Source organism: Maylandia zebra, linkage group LG17 (genome assembly GCF_041146795.1).
Source record: "Maylandia zebra isolate NMK-2024a linkage group LG17, Mzebra_GT3a, whole genome shotgun sequence".
Lineage (NCBI taxonomy): Eukaryota > Metazoa > Chordata > Actinopteri > Cichliformes > Cichlidae > Maylandia > Maylandia zebra.
The window spans coordinates 26,651,183-26,670,845 of record NC_135183.1 but is presented as its reverse complement, the minus strand read 5'-3'; the positions used below and the strand labels follow the sequence as shown (position 1 = coordinate 26,670,845).

The 19,663-nt window shown below is 40.8% G+C and overlaps 1 protein-coding gene across 3 annotated transcripts in view; it reads right to left on the bottom strand.

Annotated features, from left to right (window-relative positions):
• Positions 1-19,663, bottom strand: part of anks1b (ankyrin repeat and sterile alpha motif domain containing 1B) — a 277,926-nt gene that overhangs the window by 186,775 nt on the left and 71,488 nt on the right. For all 3 annotated transcript variants that reach the window (XM_004548325.5, XM_012918365.5, XM_023152666.3), the window contains exons 2-3: positions 10,211-10,291; positions 6,977-7,133 (exon numbers count right to left, since the gene is read on the bottom strand). In XM_004548325.5, coding sequence (XP_004548382.3) covers positions 6,977-7,133; positions 10,211-10,291 — 238 coding nt within the window. The remainder of the gene's footprint in view (positions 1-6,976; positions 7,134-10,210; positions 10,292-19,663) is intronic.

Sequence of the window (19,663 nt, the reverse complement as noted above, 5' to 3'; positions counted from 1 at the left end):
AAATGACCTTTCAATTTCAGAGCTTTACAGCAGATTATCTTTTATAGATATGCAATTATGAAAATCTCTTTTAGGCCTATAAAACTTAAATACAGTCATTAGATATTTAAAATTGTTAAAATAATTATCAGCAGTTAATTTAAAGCTTGTAATTTACGTACAGATCAGTGTTTTTGCATGATTCCTTGGATCATTTTTTTTACCTGCAATAATGTTATTTCCACAACACATACCTGCTTTTGCTCCATGTGTGGTCCCAACACACTAGTTATGATAACTAGATTCATCACACACAGGATGATCATGCTTTACACTGCATGTGGCTGATTTTCCATCCACAGTGTGAAGACTATGAGAATTAACTGCCTCACATGTAAAGGTGCAGCATGGATATGTTTTTTAAAGACATCCATATACAGTAAGATACCCTTACTACTGGTTTGATGCTTCACTCTTAGGTCATCAAGAAATCCCCACTCTTCCCACTTCTCATCTTCCCGATGTGCATTTAAAGAATCGGAAGAGCTTCCTTGATGGAGGAGGGGAAACATTTTCTGTGTCCATGAGGATGGAAAGCCCCAACCCCGCTACAGTACAAACTCCTCATGTCTTTATATTTTGCTAAGACAATGGGAAGCAGGTGCAGGAATGTATTGAAATGTGTGCAAAAATACATGGAAATACAGGCAAAAACACAGCTTTAACAATTCTAACAAGCTTAAAAGTAAATATGTGCTTTGAACACCTTTGTTCTTCAACACAGCCTGAAGTCTTTCAGACAAAAGCTTCCTTGTAATTTCTTTAAGCAATCTTTGGGAATACTTCTTGGAAAACATGAAAGCTCTCCTCTGGTTATTCGCAGCCTTTGGTTCCATTTTCTGACTAGCTGATCCCATCCTGCTTCTAAAATGTCGAGATCAGTACCCTGGGGGAGGCCAGTCCATTGTGCGTTTCTATCCAGGTATGTTTTTACTGCAGTGTTTGTGTGTTTGGGATCATTGTCATGCTGAAAAATGAAGCTGTTGCCAATTAGATGCTTTCCAGATGGTATTTCATGGTAGATCAAAATCTGATGGTACTTTTCTGTGTTCATAATTCCATCACTTTTGACAGGTTTGCCAACACTACTGGCTCAATTTTTTTCATTTATAGCTCTTTGGAAATTGTCTTGTTTTGATGGTGCATAAGTAAGATTTTATGCCTGTCAAACTGTGTTATCTTTAGCTTTCTTTTGTAGATTTGACTGAACAAAGCAGGAATAAATTGTAAATTATAAATACATTTTGCGACAGGCTGCTAGTAGCAAAGTACAATTTGAAATTGGTCTAAGTTATTAGGTTGCCTGTTATACTTGAATGATTCATAGGTCGGTGTTAAGTGGAGTTCACAAACAAAAAAAAAACAAAACAAAAAAAAAACTACCTCTAATAATCGTCAGGTTTGCAAGTCTCTTCCAAGATTGACAATGAATGAAAATGTCAAAAGAAAAACTTTGAAGGACCTTCAGAAAGAACTATTGCCTGAGATCACTTTTAAAAGATTACAAGAAAGTCTGCTTGGAAGAAGAATACAAACAAATAGCGGCTAGCTCAAGACGTTTGCACAGTACTGTACCTCATGGAGCACCTTTTCACCAGCCTGGCTGTATACGAGATTTCCACTGACAATATTCTCCCTCTCGCCTTTCAGGCAACTAGTTTCTCCTTGGACTTTTCGGGTAATTGCATCTATTCTTTGATTTAGCGATGTGTATTTTGGCATTGTTGACCCCGTTAAAATGTCCCGAACAAGCCAGGTGTAACACCTGGTCCTTACTCTTCCCTTTTCTATCATAAAAACAAACAAAATTAAATGAAATTAAACTCCTGACTTGTCTTCTATTCATTCACCCAGCCGTTGATCTGAGTCAGTGTCAGTGGAGGAAAGAGATCACAAACAGCCACGTGTTAGTCGTCAAAACATGCATTTGGCCTTGCAATCCGAGTGCAAGCTTTGAGCAAACAAACAATCTCTCACCATCAATCACTGTCTCACTGTCTTTCACACATACACGCATAAACACGCACGAACACGGCATGTATAATCATCTCCTCCAGTCAGGCGGCTTCCACCTCTCTCGTGCGCACACGCTCCCGCAATAAACAAAAGCAGCTGCGAATGGGAACTACTGGGACCAATTAGACAATAAACAGTGGGCTGGAACTGGTTTACCGCCAACTAATAACACCCACTAACCTTGAATAATCTTCTGCTGGCTGCAGAGTGGAACTGGCCCACAAACTTCCCCTAGCTCGATTTTTGTCAACCTCCCATCTCTTTCTTTACACTCTCAGGACCTTTCGCACTCATTGCAGTTCTCTCCTGCTACCTTTTCCACACTCCTGTCACCATTTCTCACGTCGTGCACAAAAGCAAGCACAAATGTTGAGTTTCCCTTTCTCCTGTAAGAAAAAAAGATCATATTAAGGCAAATACTGTGCCACCAGAGCGAGCCTATAAAACTAAGCACGCGCACACATAAATACTCAACCTCTGACACGAGTAATGCTGTGTGTGTGGGCAGAGTAATATTGTTGAGAATGGGGTAATGTGCAGCCAATGGCTTGCTGCTGTACGTCTTGATGATGGGTGTGAGTGCGCGTGAGACTCACTACATCACCCAGACTAATGTATGCAAGCTCTGCTCTGTACTGCAGACACGACAGACAGCGGGGAAATATGGAGCTTAGGCATCGTAAACACACCAACACTAAATAAATCTTACCCACTGATTTATGCTTGCAACCTGAAAACAGCTGTACCCTGGCGCTGATATAACAACAAGAATACTGTACAAACATGCAGCATGCATATAAAATATAAATAGATATAAAATACACAAATAAAAATGCCCAAGTACCACATTTTCAGTTTTCAGTGTTTGCAAACCTGAGTGCTTAGGAGAAAACTAACACCTTTAAGGACACTAAAGAGCAGGCTAACATAACAGTGTTCATAAAAGTGGGAGTGTAGTGTGTTTATCTTTTTTAATGTAACAGCTTATTACACACAGAGGAGGATGGAAGCTGATGACAAGCATCAAAGTGAGATATAGCATATGAAGAGTGTTACAGAGAAAGATGATCAGTGTAATTAGATGATTAATTGGAGATTATGTATTGGAATTTCAGGAGTGGGACCACGCCTCCAAATACGCTCCTTCCGGCTGTCATCTATATAGGTTCCCTCAGTTCTACAAACTGGTCATTCTCGTTTACATGCCCCACCCTCCCTCCTTGTTCTCCATTCTTTAACTTCTTCACTTCTATTTAGTGCATGGGGATCTGCCAGGCCCGGGAGCCATCGCCAGTCCCCTTCGAGGCCTTCCCCAAACCGCAGCTCAATTCATGTCAAAGCATTCACTTTTACAGTTTTAAAGATAAACTGGAAATATTCTGTACAATTATAAAACACATTCGCATTTTCTGTCCCTAAATATTTATCAATATACACCAAGAAACGTTTGTTCATTTTCTTTCTGTTATCAAATTCAGGCTCACAGGATCCCAGCTACCATGGGGTGAAAGGCCTACTGGCCACCAGTCTATCACAGGGCTAACACGGAGGGACACACATCCACTCACAGACACATCCACAACTATTGCTGATTTTTAATTGCCAGTTAACCCAACAACATCTGGCCTGCGGAGAACCCGGGATTCCCGGAGAGAACCTCCACAGTCACAGCAAGAACATGTGAACTCCACACAGAGAGAGACCGCTGGATTCAAACCCAGAACCTTCTCGCTGCCTAGTATACTGAACGAATATTTGTTACAGTCTTACTTCAAAAATGTATATTTCACAATATTCAATAGTAAAATACTCATGACTATTCATGTGATTTTAAATTGTTTAACAAATCTCAGAATTTCATTAGGAAAGAAAAGCAATCACACCGACACAGCACATTTACAGTGCAGCGCAGCAGATTTAAACTGAACTACAAACTCAACTTGTGTGCTCATTTTCTTACATAAAGTCACAAATGATGACAGGAGTGTGGAAAAGGTAGCAGGAGATAACGGTAATGAGCAACTTTATTTATAGACACAAGCAAGTCTCAGTTTAGTTACGGACAAGCAAAAATGTCAAGACACACCTTTATTCACACCTGTGCAAAATATCGCCCACATTATCTGACATGCTTCTTCTAATTGCATTGTCAGAGAAAGGCACATTAGCGGAAACTGGACCTGCCATGATAGCCACAACTTTTCTTTGTTTTTTTGCAAGAGTATCCCCACTCACTCGCTTATAGTTCAACCACCAGACAGTTTCACAACACAGCAGACAGATTTTCCACCTGCAGTTCAGATCCAGTGCTCCTTTGAAGGACACGCGCTTTTTATCAGGAGGGATGTTTGCTTACCGAGTGCATCCTTAGCTATTTTGGCACCGTGCTAGTATTGCAAAAAAGGGAAGAAAGTCTCACTATTCAAACACTATTTGGCTCCAAGTAATAATTTAATCCTTAAAACATTTGTACAAAAGCAACATTGGTTTATGAAGGATTTTCTTTTAGGGCAAACGAGTACAAAAACCACTTATACAGAATTCATTTTTCATTTTCTGTGCAGCTGTGTTAGAAAACATAATGCACGGTCATCCCAAAAATCGCATGCCTCACAGCATATCATTTGGGAATCCCTCCTCCGGAGAACACATCTGTATATACAGTGTCAACTGATTTCTTATGTCTGGGTTTTAGGGCCAGAAAAAAGGGGGGGAATTATTTGCACAGGTTATCGGCTCAGTATCAAGAACGACTCTTCCAAACGTGCCACAAATTACATTATTTACATTAAAGTCATTTTCAATTAAACTCAATAGCCTACACATCACTGCGTGCTCAGAACTATTTTGCTTGAGAGTTCAATAATATTTTGTCGTGAACTGATTCTTCAGCTGCAGTGGAGCCAGTGGAGCTTGCAGCATATAAAATTCACAGTCTTTGGGTTTTTATTTGCACTATGCGCCAAATACGGATACAATAAACATAATCTCTCTTCTGTTAACTTTGTCTTGCTGGACTGGATTACTTCTCATAGAAACCCACTCTGGCCTCCCACATATAAAAAGCAAAGAAAGAGAAGCCGCTGCTGCTTTGGGGGTTTGCTGACGAAATTCCAGGAAATTTAAGAAAGCATTAAATAAATGTGCTTGAAAACATGAACGCATAGATAAGTGGGATGTTTTTCACTGTGTGTGTGCTTAATAAGAGGTACAAGAACACAGTCAAACAATGCCAAGAAGTCAGCACCTGTCCACAGTACTCTCTCCATCAGCAGCTTCCACTCAGTGTGTGTCCACGCTGCCCACACAGCAACTCATTGACAAGGTAAAAGAGAAAATTGTCCGTGTTCACTTGCTGACGAACCTCTTCATTTACGGGGAAAGGACATCATTTATCACAGCACACAATTAGGTTCTAACAACTCTCACGGGGAAACAATCTGGCTAATGGTGACAGAGGAAATTGTGCTTATTAGGCAGAGTAAATAACGCTCTGATAGCCAGCGAGGTCCATTACTATGCCATCGGCAAGTGCAGGATTTGATTTGATTTTTTTAAAGAAATATCTAGGGTATTTACATTTTTGCCAACACTTCTGATTAAACAGCTTCCTGTGTTTTGTTTCCTTATCTTCAGATGCAGCGCATCAGCGAGCTGTGACATCACCAATATGCTGCCAGCGAAGATGGACAGAATAGGAGTGATGCAGGAGAAGAAGGTCATTTTTGCTGATAAGGAATGACAGCAGAGGCAGGCTGAATGCTCCCGGAGCTGAAACGCTCACCGGGCTGTCAGAGAGAGATGTCTGGAAAATGTAAAGGATCGGCTCTGTTGGACAGAAGCCGTAATGAGACGACCAGCGGTAGCACTGGTTTACATGCCCCGAGAAATCGGGCTAAAGGACTTTATTTTAGTGGAAGAGGACGTCCTTGTTCAGGAAGAGCAACGTAATAGTTCTGCAGTGATTTCAAAAACACTTGCGTGTATTTTGCTTCAGAAAACACGGAGAGGTGGTGCATGGGGAAAGGAAAAATCCATTCGATTTTAGTGCAAATCTAGATCACTTTCTTAGAAAGTGGAACAGAGGTTGTTGGCCTTGACACAAGAGTCCCTTCTCCATATCTGAGTACAGATTGTCAGTCTGGGGAACTAGTCCAACTTAGTCTAGACTGACTTGGCCTCTGATGAAAAAGCCAAATAATCCAAGGCTTCCAGTGTAGCTGGTGGATATGCCGGCCAAGTTCTTTTGTTCTGAATTCTCTATGGGTCACCACAGCAGATTATCTGCCTCCATTTCACCTTAAACCTCCTCTGTCACATCAACCCTCTGCATCTTCTCCTTCATGACATCCACAGAAGCCCACAAAGAAGCCTCAGCAAGGGGGCTTCTTTGTGGGCTTCCTCCTATCCTCCTCTAGGCTCCTTCATATTCACCATCCATTTCCCAGAATATCCAGTATCCATCCTCTGCACATGTCCAAACCATCTCAGCTTGCCTCTCTTTACAAATAAAAACCCATTTTAAAAAGTAAGGAATGGACTGCTAAAAGATTCTGCAATACAAAAAATGGCAAAGTAGCTATTCTGACCTTTAGTAGCACAATCAATAGATTTTATGTTTGCTCTGTTGAGTCCAGTCAATTAACATTCATTACAAGAACATGAAACAGCATCGCAGAACCACATGTACTTTTATTTTGAAGACAAAGAACCACAAGCTAAAGCCTGCTGCCTGATTAAAGGACACCTGAGAAATCACTTTTTTATTTAGCATGACCTCTAGGGCTGCAGTTGATTGAGCCTGTAGCCTTTTGTTGGACCGAGAAGAGACATAGCGGAGCTCAAACAAAAGCTAGACTTTAAGGTGACACTGAAGGTGAAGTTTCTTAAGAGGATGATGAAGGGATTATTGCGTGTTTACCTGTTGGTTGACACGGCAGTGGGATGGGCCGTGGTGGATGAGGATACGGACGATGTCTACATCTCCCCTCCAGGCAGCCAGGTGTAGCGGGAAGCAACCTTTGCTGTCAGACACATTTGTGGATGCCTCAAACTGGAGCAGTTTCAGCACCACCTCTCTGAGAGAGAAGCAGGTACACTGATATCAATACATTAACAGAGGAACAAGTGGAAGAACAGACAGTTAAGGCAGCCAGGTGCTACAAAATCCACATGATGGTAAGCAGTCAACTTTATTTGACAGCAACGATTCTTTTTTAGCACTTTTCACTTTGGAACACAATTTGCAAAGAATCTCTTCATCATATTGGCCAACGAATCATTTTTAGTGGTGGAAGAAGTACTCGAATCCTTTAGCAGTGCACAGACAGCACCTAGCAAAACATGCTACTTTCCGAGAGTGAAGTTTTTACTGACTATATATAAAAACAAAAAGTACTTGTATAAATCACTAAGACCTTGGTAACAACTGGCTAAATAAATGATTTTATTATAATAATCTTCAGGCTGTGTAGATGGAAACATAAATGCTGCATGTTCACCTTCAAATGCTCAGCTATACTAAAACGTTCAAGCTCTACAGATAAATGCCTTTCTTTCATTTAAGAATAATTTCTCTTTTTTTGCCATTTTCATCATTTTCATCTAAAAAAGTCATCCTTTCTCTTCTTTAAGTAATATTTTACCCAAGTTGACTCGAGGGAACAAACTCAAGGACAGCAGTATACGAGGTGCTTCTTTCTTTTCTTTTTTTAAAAAAATGCAAATTCTCCACTTCAAAACTGAATGTGCAAGAAATGAAATAAAGCTATGCCTACAAATCGTGGGTCACTTTGACACTACAATTAAAAAGATGCTCAATAAACACGGCTGTATCGTAATGAGCTTTTCTCATATTGTAGCTACACAATCTTAATTTCGCTGTTCCACCATCGTGGTATTTATTGTGTTTCTTTCTGCAGTAGATCATCTTTTATGCAGGTTTTTATCCACCTTATGTGATAATAAACTTGCACTTCCTACTAAACCCTAGTTAAACAAAGCCTTGGTTCTGAGGGATTTACAGGAAGCTCGCTGCAGGAGGCACTGGAAAAAGTACAGCTACAGAGAGCAGCATTGCTGCTTTGCTGCTCTTGATAAATAAAGCAGTACACAAATTCATAAAGCAGCAAATCGCAGAGTTGGATTGGGCTAAAAAAAATCCATTTAGCTGCTGCTGAGTAGTAATGTCAGTGATAGTGTTTTATATTAGGGGGACTCCAGCTGAAGAGGCAAGGCGAAGTGCTTGATTTGCATTGAAAATGTCAGGAGGGAGCAACAGAGGAGACAGAAGGGCAAAACCTCTCCCAGGAGAGCACAATGAAGCAGCTCTGTGCTGCTTAATGAACTACTTACTTACTTATTTCTGTAGTTTATTATATCTTCTTATAATTTCATTTCAGTTTAAGGAACAGTTAAAACAAGGATGGCGTAAGGATGAAAAATATGTATTTATCACCAAAGCGCCTTTGATGTCATAACGTTGTGATCTTTAAAAATTCAATTCAAACCCAGCCTGAAGAACAGCTCTCTGAAAACAGCTCTGCCTGTTGCCAAGTCCTCTTCCTTCTCTCTTTTCACTCTCCCACCTAAATGCTAAATCACTCCTCTGAAGCTTTTTGTTGGCAGCCTAATTTTCACTGTGAGGGTGCATTTTTCTTTCCCTCACTTCCCTCCTCCTTTCCCCATTGATCTGAAGGAGGAAATCCACATAATTGCCCCCAAAACACGGTGCTAATCCTTCAGTTCCGCCAAACCGGGATAGCAGTCAGGCTCGCAGCTAATCCAAAGTGTGTAACGGATTTCTCAGCAGGACCAGGTGAAGAAAGGGAGCTGCACTGTAGTTCTGTGCAGCTGTAGACACTCAAATAATTCACATATTGTACAGTTTGGATGGAAATAATGTAGGAATTTTGTATTTCTGACTGTAGGCAACTATTTTACTGCCCAAAAATGCAAGATTGCTTTCGGTAATGGCTTTCATTTTCATTGTTATGCACTAACTTCTAACTTTGATTTAAAGCCTCTATAATTAAAGTTATTTAGCATCAAATCTCTATGTGACATCCCATGAACAAAGCAGTCGATAATATCTTCAAACGCCTTTTACAGCCAGAAATGTTGCGTGACAGCATTCAGTGCTGGTTTCAAAATACATTTAGTCTAGTCCAAACAGTCCTTAAGTCATGATGCAAACTAGCCAGGGCAGGAGGAGCAAGTAGTGGTACCTTGCAAGCAGTGGTACCAGTGGCATTGTTGCAATAAATTTCCCTCATAGGTATTCTGTAGGTGTAGCTGTAAGTGGTATTATCGCAAGCTGGAACCACAGCAGCTCAGTCATGACGTGGCATTAATATCAGCACATGAAATGTGTGCTGGGAGCTTCAAGGCATGGGTTTACAGTACCTTTGTCCATACAGTGTATTGTACAGTGTTTGTACCAACTTTTAACTCAGCCGATCAACATTTTCATTATGTGCTTTGATATTGACTGTATGAGTGCAGAAATCAGACATCTGGTTCAGGAGCAGCAGGACGGGAACACAACTAGTTTAGCTGCTTCAGTTTTCACTGAAGTTGTTTACTGGAACAGGCCCCTGGATGTGTAACTACCTTATCAAGTTAATAGGATGTGTTTGCAGTTAAGACTCCTCCCTGCAGGTTTATCCAGAGAAAGGCCCGTTCAAAATCAGTTTACACTGACAGCATGACATAAGCACAGTACCATGGCCTCTCATCATGTCACAGCAGAAATGTGAAAACAATTAAATAAAATTTATGACATTCTGACTTCTTTTAGATTCTTTTCCTTTGGTTATGGTAATTTATTTATATATTTATTTATTTGCACAGAATTACACTTTTTTTTTTAAAGAATAGAAAAATCACAGAGTGCAATCTGTAGAAGAAACTGTCAGACTTTTTTAAAGAAACCAATCTAAAGATATCTCTGTGTCCCCCATTTATTTGCATGCAAACACATAAAAATCCAGATAATTAGAGATTTGCTGATAATGGAAAACAATATTTAGCTTCAGCTCTACAGCGTACAAAGAACAGAACAATTTGTTTCCAGTGCACTGAGTAGCACTTGCATTTACAACTAATTTCTATCCAGCAGAAATAGAGTGACAGAAACACTCATTAGCAGGCTTACCTGTGTCCATTGAGTGATGCATGGTGTAAGGGTGTGTATCCTGAGCTGTCTGTGCAGTTCACGTTCAGGCCCTTCCACATGCTGTGGAACAGAGAAATGCCTCAATTAATCAACGCGCACACACACACACGCACGTTTATGACTGCTTTTAGTTGTACAGATTTACCACCTTTATTTCATCAGCTGGTGTAAGTGTCCTACCAGCTGCGACAGTCTCTTTTAGTTTAGAAGCAGGAAATGACAAGCCAGTCCCGACCAATTAGGATTCACATTCCTCAAATGTGTCAAGCATGGAAAGCAAGGACAGGTGGAAAGTGGCTTGTGGTGTTTTCTTGAGAAAAATGCCCTTCAGAACACAGATTGCTCATTTTAAAATGTTTAGTGACACTTTTTCCCCAAGTAAATTACGTATGAAGTCTTACAGGTGTTGTTTTACAGAGCAGTTTCTTTGTGTAACAGTGTGTTTATTAGTTTGTTTTCATATTGCGCTTTTCTTCACACAAAACAATCTAGCTTTATTATGTAAGGGTCCCAGGGTGAGGCTTGTAATTTCTCATTCGGAGGCAACAGTCAGGAGATCTTAAGTTCTGCTTCATCACACTGGCAAATAATGGGAGCGAATGAGGTCAATTCTTGTACTCGAGAAACGGCTGAGCATGCAAATAAAATTACACAAAGACAGAAAGTTACGAGGAAATCCAGCTCCACAGAGGCTGAACACGCACCGAAACACACCCGTATACAGATGACACACAAACACTAAAATCTACTTACAGCTCAGGGTTTTCCCGGGGCTATAATTATATGACCTCTCTTTTTCAAATGAACTTGTACAAGTGAGAGAAGTACTAATTAGCTCAATTCTAGCCTGAGCAAATCTTAGCTGAAAAGCTGCATCAAGAAACTTCTAAAAGTGACTGTTGAGCCTTTTTTATTATATATACACACACACACACACACACACGCACGCACACACACACACACACACACACACACACACACACACACACACACACACACACACACACACACACACACAGAGCTCTAAATCTTACTGGTTTTATGTATCTAATTGCCAAAAACATGTATCTAGTCACACCACCCTATAATCTCTATAACCCCGTGTCTCCCTCTTATTGATTTTGGCATATGTGCATCCTGAAATGAAGGATAAAAAAAAAATCAATGCTTCCTTTGAAGATTTGCTGTACAAAATAAAAGCTGCACTTTAACTCTTAATTCCTTTTATTTCATTGATCATATCTGCAGGGAACCGAAGGAATCCTTCCTGTAGTGAAATCTAATTGAAAATAAATATTATTTCTTTCTATTTTTTTTTTTAAAGAAAGCATTTAAATTTCACTTCTACTTTCACTCTCACAGACAGATTGTGTATCTCATGAGGAATTGTCTCCTTGGAGACACTGGAGTAAAGCAGCAACAGCAGAACATTCACTGGGTTTTGACAGGCATCAACACAATGATCAAGGTCAGGGGAATTATGCAACAGCTGTACACACAGAGACACAACTAAACGTGAATTAAAAGTGCTATTAAGGGCTGGCTGCACACGCACACATACGCACACTAACAGAACAAAGTGCACGACTAGGCAGTCTTATTTCCTCTGAATTCAGATTATCATTCATTTCAGCACTATTTGCTCTTAATACGGTACACACACACACACACACACAAAGACAAGTAGTAAATCGTGAGGCAGAAGATTAGAGAGAAAAAAAGAGATACAGCAAGGCTTGTTTCTAATGGTTCAGCTGATCAGTGCACACTGTGACTGTTTGAGGCCATATCGATCATGCTGCTCTGCTGACCCCTTCTAGCACTGACCTATCCAGCCAGCAGGATGGGTTGTTAAAAAGAGCCGACTGACAGCGAATGAGGAGAGAGGAGGAAAACCTAAATTCAATGCACGTAGAGATAAAGACACAGTGTCCAGTTTCGAATCCGTTCTGAAATAAATGTAGATAGATCTGACTCACAAAAAACAAAAAAAATCTGCAAAAAAGTATCAGATAAATTTGTGCTGCGTTTAAAACCTAATAAATACACTCGATATATTTCTAAGAGGGAGAGACAAGAGAAAATTTTGATTCAAGCTTTCATCATTTAATTCTCTGGAGTAGTCGTCACAGTATTTGGGTGGTTTTTTTAAGCAAGACAACAGCTGGGAAAATGTAAGGTGACAGATTGTAGCTCAACAAAAGGCCAAGCAGCTTTGTCAAGGTAGTGGTTTTGTTGTGTAGCAGCTTCTATACCTACAGTTTCTACATTCACATAAGTACACGTGTTCAACTGCTTGTTAGCACAAATATCTAACCAGCCAATCACGTTGCAGTAGCATTTAGACACACAGACATGGGCAAGACAACCTGCTGAAGTTTAACTGAGCATCAGAATGAGGAAGAAAGGTGATTTAAATGTCTTTGAATGTGACTAGTTGTTGGTCCTGGAAAGATTGGTTTGAGACGACAGTTTCCACAGGATCACCGAAACTGGACAATAGACAATTGGAAAAGTTTTTCCTGATCTGATTTCTGCTGCGACATGCCAATAATGGGGTCAGAATTTGGCATAAAGAGCATAAAAGCATGGATTATTGGCATAGTTTGAGCCTCTTAGTATTGCTGCTGACATTCATTTATGTGCACATCTTCTTATGGATGCTTCCGGAAGAATAACACACCATGTCAAAAAACTCAATTCATCTCAAACTTCCTGAACTTTGTAATCAGCTCACCGTACTCAAATGGACTCCACGGTCACCAGATCTCAATCTACATATATAGAGCTCTTTTAGGATGTGGTGAAATTGGAGATTTATATCATGGATGTGCAGTTAACAAACATGCAGCATCAATCCTTACGTTGGGTGACTGCTGAGTGTTTGTACTGTATATGTGTGCATGAGGGTGGGAATGCATGTTTGTGTCTGTGTGTGCCTGTTTGTCTGTGTCTATATGTCAGGTTGGGTCTTAGACTCCACCTTTCTGGGAACTCCCAGGCCCTCCAAAGTGTGGAGGCCTATCTCCCCTCACCACACTCCCTGCCGGTGACTGATGCCCTCAGGGGTCGGTGCATTGGTGGTTCTTGGTGTCCAGAGCTGGGCGCTCAGGTATGTACCAGCTCACTCCCGGTGGCTACCTGGCGGGGCCTGGCGCCTGTTGCTCAGTCAGGCCTCTTCCGGGGCGCGGGGGGCCCTCGGGCCTCCGGCCTCTGGGCCTGCGCTCGGTTCACTCTGGCACAGCTGGCTGCCGGCGGAGCCGGCGGGCACGCCGGTGCAGGCCCCTCTAGCTTCTGCTCGGTGGCTACTGGGTGACCTCTCGTCTGGGGATCCTCAGCCCTTCCCATGAGGGTGGTCCTCCTTGGGCTCTCGCACTCTGGGGCCTCTGGATGTCTGGGGCCTGGATCTCCTTCATGCCTGCTTCATGCCCTGGGGGACAGGACTATGGCTCTCTACATCCTCTTGCAGACCATTACATGGGGAATACAAGCGCGCTGATCCACACAGGTGTGCACACAGGTGTTCACTGTTCGTAGACTTAAATCACACCTTTCTTGGCTGCTACTTCAAAGCACATTGGGCGCCGTCTGTCCTGCGTGCTGCACAACAACATTCAATATTTAGTATTTACTGCTGTTTACACTTAGCTAGATTAATGCGATGGTGTTGTGTTTAGTATATTGCTTTGTTTTTTCTTGTTTTCTATTCTTTTTCTCTCAACAGGTGATCCAGGAGATTTTTTTTTCCCTTTCTCACTGTCCCTCTCCCCTTCTGTTTTTCTTTTCCTTCCTCTTTCTTTCTCCCTTTCCTATCCCTCACTCATGTCTGTCCTGTCTGTAACAATTGAAAATAGAATAAAATAAATAATAAAAACAAAGGTCGATCAAATGGACCAATACGGCAATGCCATGATGATCCATTTGGCAAAGTAAATCCATTGGGTATCCTTGTTGGTCTTCAGACAACAATTCTGACGGCTAAAGAACCAAATGGGACAGGCAAAAAAACAAAAAACAAATATGCAGCAACTGTGTGATGCTATCATGTCACTATGGCCCAAAATCTCTAAAGCAGGGTGTGTCTAACAACGTGGCCAATGAGTGTAATTAGTAGCTACATGCCATTTTTTTTTGTTAAAGGTACACTGTTTATTAAAAGAAGCATTTTTATAATATTTTATCACATATTTCCTTTATTTAACTCTAATCCCAGTAATACAAGCACTAAGCTGCCAATGTGGGTTCACTGGGTTTGAACAGACCTTGAAAGCACAGAAACAGATATTTACCACTGGTGTTACCCCAAAACAAACATGTACACTGAGTCATTAAGCCCTGCAGTACAAAGAATCTCTGGAAGTGACAAACTCCCAAAATCGCCGTATTAACGCTAAAACACAGCAGTCATACACAGAGGCATATTACCATCATAAAAACCTGGACAAACAAATTTGTGTAGCTACTTTGTGAAGAAATGAGGAAATCTTGTTTGCAGCATGCGTGAGTCTCATTGTAAAGGCCAGAGCTGAACAAGGTGTTCTGTTTATGGCACACTTCTAGGTTGTGGAGCAATGGCCGATGTGTAACACTACTGAGTTTCTTTTGCATTTGGGGGTTGGCCTAAAGCCGACAGAGAGCTCTGCATAGTTTTTCTGGCCTCTTCTAGAGCTTTTTTCCCCTTCAGTCACTTACATTTCATCAATTTTACATTTCAAAGTTTTAGAATCACTATTTGTATTTATTATTATGCCACAGAAGGTCGAGGAAGCTTGCAAATGACGTCTTATTTATATCACTGACAAAAAAAACAAAAGCAAAATAAAATTAGAAAAATATATTTTTGAAGCTATATTTATGATGGAGCGTGGCAGATCAATTCAATAACCTCACGGCCCGAGGAAAGAAACTTCTGAAGTCTGGTGGTTCAGCGGGTTGCTGGTTGGCAGCAGGGTGAACAGGCTGTGGCCTGTGTCCGTCGAAGTGTACTTTAGTATGCTTTAGGCTCTGAGCAGACACATAGCAGGGTGCCAGTGGTGTTCTGGGCAGATATAATCAGATGCTGCAAAGCCTTGTGGTGTTGGTCTGTGCACATCTTTTAATAGTTGGTAATGTTTCCTGTTAGAATGCTTTTTATTGCTCTTCTAAGGACGTCAACGAGAACTTGCATAAGAAATTTAGCCTAACACTCTTGCTCCCAACTTGATACATACCAACACTTGGTCAGGACCCCCTTCTCATCATATTTTAAAGATACAAGTACCGCCTTAGGCTCCTCTTCTGATATACTTAGATATCCCTTTAGTCTCATTTGATAGTGTGGAGAAGAACAAATACATAGGGTGTTGGTTGACGGCACAATCAACACAAGCTGGAGTCCTGTCTGGAACATTTTACTCACAGTTATTGTCCACATTAGTATTGGTGATGACACCAGCTGTTTACTGTCTCATTTCGTATAATCAAACAATGCAGGACCTCCATTGATTGTACTGGACTAACCCGCATGTTAAAAAAAGTTGGCTCAAATAGCAGCCAGCACATTGTGATGTAATTAGTGTCCAACCTATAATAAAAACCATGCCACGTGTACAAATTTTTCATACACGTTACATAATTAGTCATTTCATGCAAATGGAAATTTCTTTCTACTCATTTAAATACACATGATATTGGTTCAGCGTATGTGTAGGTGAGCAGGTAATAATATTGTTGTCTGGCATTCTCTTAGAAAAAAGCATTATAATGTGCAGTTTGACCATCAAGGGAATTCCCTCAACCTCTACGACCACAGCTAACTGTTAGAGGCCTGACAGATTACAATATTATTCTTTGTTGTCCTATTACTTCTTTTAAAACTCATGCATATTTGATCCGTTTCATAAGCTCTACGAGGGCCTCAACTCTGAGAAGGAGTCTCAACCCCATTGATAGATATGTATTTATATTCACTGCTGCCCAGTGAGAGAACCTGTGAACGTTGTATTCAATGTGTAAACCCTGCCAAAAAGTACAAGACGCAGGCGATGCGCCTTTTGAAAATGAATGCCACACACACTGGATAACAACTTGAACTTTGTAAATCACTTTGTAATGAGGCCAGGTCTCTTATCACAGCTGTTCTGTTCCGCTCTTCCACGTTCAACCTAAATTCCCGAACTCGGTCTGTTGCCCTGTCACTCCTCCATTGTTTTCTGTTCTTTCACCAGAAGCATAAACCGAGCCAGCAGAGCTTAAATAGATTTAGAAGACAACTTGCGATTAGATAATGGAGGAGAGGTGCTGCTGCAGGAATGCAGACTCTTGGCGGATTAGTCAAATATGCAGACGACGTCCTACCTAATTAACCTCAGCAATGTGAAGGGGAGCTCTGGGTTGAAATGCTGTGTCTCTGCATTCATGTTTGCATGCAACTGCTGCTCCTGTGCTGCACATTTACATTAAAATTTAATAGTGTGTTTTCCGGTTTCTGACAGATCTCTTTTCTCCTTTGTATCAGGTTCTCCTTAAGGTCCAAACCCTCTTTTTGATCAAAGCAGTAAAAGGTAAAGAGGTCAAATGTCATGACGGGCCTCCCCGCAGGCAGAGCAATGCTGCCCTCTGTTTGAACTCTTCTTTAGTTACACCCTGACAGTTTCTCCCTCCCTGTTCATCACTTTTGCAGAGAACTAAGCAGACATGATATAGCCAAAAAGGTGAGAGTACAGTACAGTAAGCAGTTTCATTTCACCAAGCCTGTTTAGGCATTACAAAATGATTTTCTTTTCTTTTAAGCTCACCTTGATGTACTGGATGCTAATTGGGGATGTGGTGAAAAGCAACACATACCTCGAGCAATTTAAAAAAAAAGCTGCTGCTCAACAAGTGAGAGCTAAATTTGGTCTCCACTTCTTTATGAATGTAATTTCTTATCAGTCATTAAAAAACAGAATATGTAATGTCTTTCAAGTGGGAAGACATTTCCCATTCTGGATGCAAACTCGGAAGCGAAAGCCTTCATTTGCTGGTTCTCACTCAGTATTGATACTGAAGCTGGCATCACGCTGCAGCAAAGTTCAGGCTACATCAAAGCGGCAAACTGTCATCAAAGGAAAAGGAACGAAGGAACTGGGAAAACCTTTGTAGTTCTGGATTCTTTTTAAAAAGGAACCTCTTCTTTGTGGGGAGGGAATTTAAGTTAACTGAATCCAACTGCCTGTTGAAATTCACGCCGCCTGATATAGTGAAAAATCAAAGGGCGTTTCAACAGAAAGAGAGGACTCAACAACAGCAATAACTTCAGGGGAAATAAAAAAAAAGGAACCAATATGCGCTGAGGTGCACTTGCCATCACAACAGATAAAGTCAGACAGGAAGTGGGCTTGCTTCATATCCTGTTTTGAAGAAGAAGCAGAAGAGATACCAGCTGATTAATAGCAGTGCTGCAGAAGCTCACTAACTGATATGACCTGTAGGATGATAAAAAATACACACACGTAGACAGACTCTTACATGTGAGCATTAACTTCTCTTTGGAACTGGCCTTTGATGTTTGAAACCGACTCGCACAGAGAGAGTCCAGCCCCCATGATGCTTTAGGGTATGAATATGCTACTTTTCACGCATGTCTAATGTAGCAGATGCGCCCGTTTACATAACTGAGTTTGCGTGGTGTCATAGTTGAAATTAGCTTAACCACAGAGAGAGAATCAAAGTGCAAAGTGTGTGAAAATTCTCAAAAGGCAAATTGTATTTCTGGAGAGAGAACAGAGAAGAAATCTTGCTCCACGATCTTTAATACAGCTTAATTTCTGAGGCCCCGGTTTACTTCTTTAGTGGGTTTATGTAAGCTGCACAAAATGTGTGCATGCATTTGCAGCTGTATAGTACATGTATGCCCTGCAAATACAGGGAGAGGTGCTACTTTAAAGAAAAAAGCAGAAACAAATGATTTTTCACGCTCATGTATGACCAGTCAGTGACTGCAATTGTGCATACTATAGGAAAAAGTAAGTAAAGATCACTTAAATGTTTTGAAGGAAGGCTGTTTTGACACACAGTGAGCCCTGTTTCCTTCACATTACTCCATGTTCATAAAAGAAGCAGGCAGTGATGGCGGAGAAGCATTCTACCATTCTTTAAATCAGATAAATCAAATCAGATAAATCGGTGGTAACCAACTAATTGAATTTATTAATTTCTTTTTATTTAAGTAGCAATTTCAAGTAGTTACAGTAACAAGCTGGTTGTCTTGGGCATCTAAGGCAATCTAAGGCAACCAGCCAATTGCAATCTGGCCTCCACTGACTGCAATCACTCTCAGACCAACTGGCAAAGGTTTGGAAACAATGGCTAACTGTCTAATTAATAAACTCAGACTCAGAGCTCATTGCAGCTGACTGCAAATGTTCACAAACCTGGTTAGACATGTCATCAGAACCGATACTTATGGTGCCATCAAGTACCAAAATTCTAAAAACACGATGGTACTTGTTTTTCTTCGGCACAGTAGGGACTACAGCGTACCAAGTGTGTGCCAAGAAGGCAGTTCCTCTGGAACTGAAGTGGGGAGCATACAGCTACAAGTGTTCTATATTTAGATGCTGAAGAAGAAGTCAATAACACAATACTGTACCATGGTACAGCGAAACATACACGTGGAAGATGGCAGCTGACGTGATAGCTCTGGTCTTACTCATTGAAAGGTCCACTATGAAAGTACTTGGGTGATCAACAAATAACTGATTAATAACTGATAACTGATTCATAAATATATATATAAATATATAAAATCAGTAGAGACCCTTTTAAAGACTGCTAAGGTGCATACTTCTGTCTTTAATCTAGAAATTCCTTTTTTCTCTCCGTGTACAGTAACACTGAAAATCTCGATGTTTCTCCCTGAACAGAAAAGGCAATTAGCTAATGCAACAGGCAATAACACATTAGCGACATATACAGTGTGGAGTCTTTTTATAACAGGAATTTCAGTTTCACCTCATATTCCCACAGTGTCAGGAAGAAAATCCCATTCACACCTACACAACTCTAAAAGGTAGTCCTGCTCAGCTTTTTCAAGGAGAGGTGTTCCCCCTGTCTCTCTCTTCTCTCTTCATCACCAATCTGTCACTGTCTACTGCTCCATTTCTGCACCACTAAATCCACACTGTGGGTGACACAGGGTCAAAAAAATAAATAATATCTGAAGCCCTTGTATGTCAAACTTCAGCCACTCACTCAGCGTGTGGATACAGCAGCTATTCAGCAATACTTGAAAGTTTGCAAAGGGCATCATTTTTCGGTTTTGCAGCACAGATTTAAACTATTTAACCTATAAGTGTCATCTATTCTGTACATGAAGTTATTTTCCTCACCAGCTACTGGCCTAATTTGCTGATTAAGTTCTTGTAAAACAGCCTTCAGTTTTTAGCGTATTTAGCAAAACAGCAGCTTCCT